Genomic DNA, 1760 nt, shown 5'->3' on the forward strand with positions numbered 1-1760 from the left:
ATTTCTTCCAGAATTCTTTCGGTATCTTGCTCTCTCTCTTCTTCTGGAATTCCCATAATTCCGATGTTGGTTTGTTTGAAATTGTCCTAGAGGTTTCTTACACTATCTTCAACTTTCTGGATTCTCTTATCTTCTCCCTTCTGCAGAGGAGTGTCCTCTGGCTCTTTGTGTTCTAAATCTTTGTCTTAATTCTTGTGATCTTCCAGTCTGTTTTTAGGACTTTGTATAATATTTTTTTTCTTTCATAATTGAGATTTTATTGTTTTGAAGATCAGTACACAGACATTTCAATTTGTACACAATTCTTAACATACGTACCAAAAATGTAAAGTCATGTAATTGTGATTCTTCTCTAAACAGTTATTCCAGTGACTTTCCAGCTTAAAATTTAGAGGCTAACTTTCCTTAATCGAGTATCAAGTACCAATATCTTCAAATGTTGATACGCTGTTACATCAAAGTCCCACTAATTCACAATTTAATATCATATATACTACATAATCAGATTTTCACTCTTTCACAGCACATTGACAAAGTTACTAGGAAAACTGGACTACCACACCAAAGATGTTACAAATGCACAAAATTCTGACAGGGAGAGAGCCAAGATCAAGGAGTGGTTTTCTTTAGGAAACAATTCTACCAAAAACATGTGAATAGAAGTAATTTAAAATGTTCAAGACATAGCAAACGCATGACTGACTCCAAATTGCCATTTAGTATGCTTTGTATTACAGGATATAAAAACTACCCCCATCTATGGAATGTTAAGCTGACACCCAAGACAATCAAAGTCTCCCATATTCAATATCCCACTATTTTCTGGTTGTACCAAAAAATAAACAACCAGCAAATGATTTCACCTCTTAAAAAAAAGCATTTACACTTAAAAAAATGGGATGAGGTGGAATTCCCTCCTTAAAAATGTTTCTAGAGCTACTAAAAAACTTACATTTACAAAATAGTTGATAAAAATATTCCTCTGGATTGTACAAGAAGGGAGACAGGGACCACTGATAAGACATGGTATATGACATTAATCAGACTTGGCTTCTTTTTCTCCTGCTTCATCTGAGGTTGGTCTCTCCTCGTTTTTAGTTTTTCCGTTTTCCGCAGGTACATCTTCTTTAGGCTCCTGGTCAGCCACTTCGGCCTGCTTCCCCTTCACTCCCCTTTTCCCTTTCGTTTGCACCTTTTTGTCCACAGACTTATCCTTTCCTGCCGGCTTCTTGGGCTTTGCCTCCACTTTCGCAGGCGCGGGCTTGGCTGACAACCTGGCCGACCTCCTCTTGGGCTCCTCCTTGGCCGCCCCCTCCGCGGAGCTGACCTTCCTCTTGGGCATCGTGGCTGCGGGCCGCGCGTGCTGGGTGCCTGAGGGCCGCGGCGTGCCTGGTGGCTGGGCGAACCTGGGCTGCCTGGCCGCTGCCATGTCTCCCGCCCCGCGATGGGGGCAGTGGGAGAACCAGATGAAACCGGATTGGGAGCCCGCCTCCCCCCCCGCCCCCGTGTCCTCCGGCCGCCCGCTCCCCCTCCCCGCCCTGTATAATATTTTTTTATTTCAGACAATGTTTTCTTCATTTCTAGTTGATCCCTTATTATTTCTAGTTGCTCCCTTTTCATATCCTCATAGGTCTCATTTATTTTATCGGCCTTTTTTAGAATATTGTTGAATAACCTTATAACTATAGTTTTGAACTCAATGTCCAACCTTTTCTTTTCCTCCATCTCCTTCCTTTGTGTCTGTCTTCTTGTCTGCATTT

At 41.9% G+C, this 1760-nt stretch overlaps 1 protein-coding gene across 1 annotated transcript; it reads right to left on the reverse strand.

Annotated features, from left to right (window-relative positions):
* Nucleotides 1-231: 231 nt before the first annotated feature.
* Nucleotides 232-1444, reverse strand: LOC118729976 (non-histone chromosomal protein HMG-14). Its single transcript, XM_036457591.2, has one exon. The coding sequence runs from the start codon at nt 1427-1429 to the stop codon at nt 1037-1039; it is 393 nt and encodes a 130-aa protein (XP_036313484.1). The 5' UTR covers nt 1430-1444; the 3' UTR covers nt 232-1036.
* Between the last annotated feature and the right edge of the window lie 316 nt (nt 1445-1760).

The sequence above is a fragment of the Pipistrellus kuhlii genome, unplaced genomic scaffold, assembly GCF_014108245.1.
Source record: "Pipistrellus kuhlii isolate mPipKuh1 unplaced genomic scaffold, mPipKuh1.p scaffold_m20_p_3, whole genome shotgun sequence".
Lineage (NCBI taxonomy): Eukaryota > Metazoa > Chordata > Mammalia > Chiroptera > Vespertilionidae > Pipistrellus > Pipistrellus kuhlii.

Coding starts and splice junctions, on each gene's coding strand:
- LOC118729976 (XM_036457591.2), bottom strand. CDS start 1,429: ATGGCAGCGGCCAGGCAGCCCAGGTTCGCCCAGCCACCAGGCACGCCG.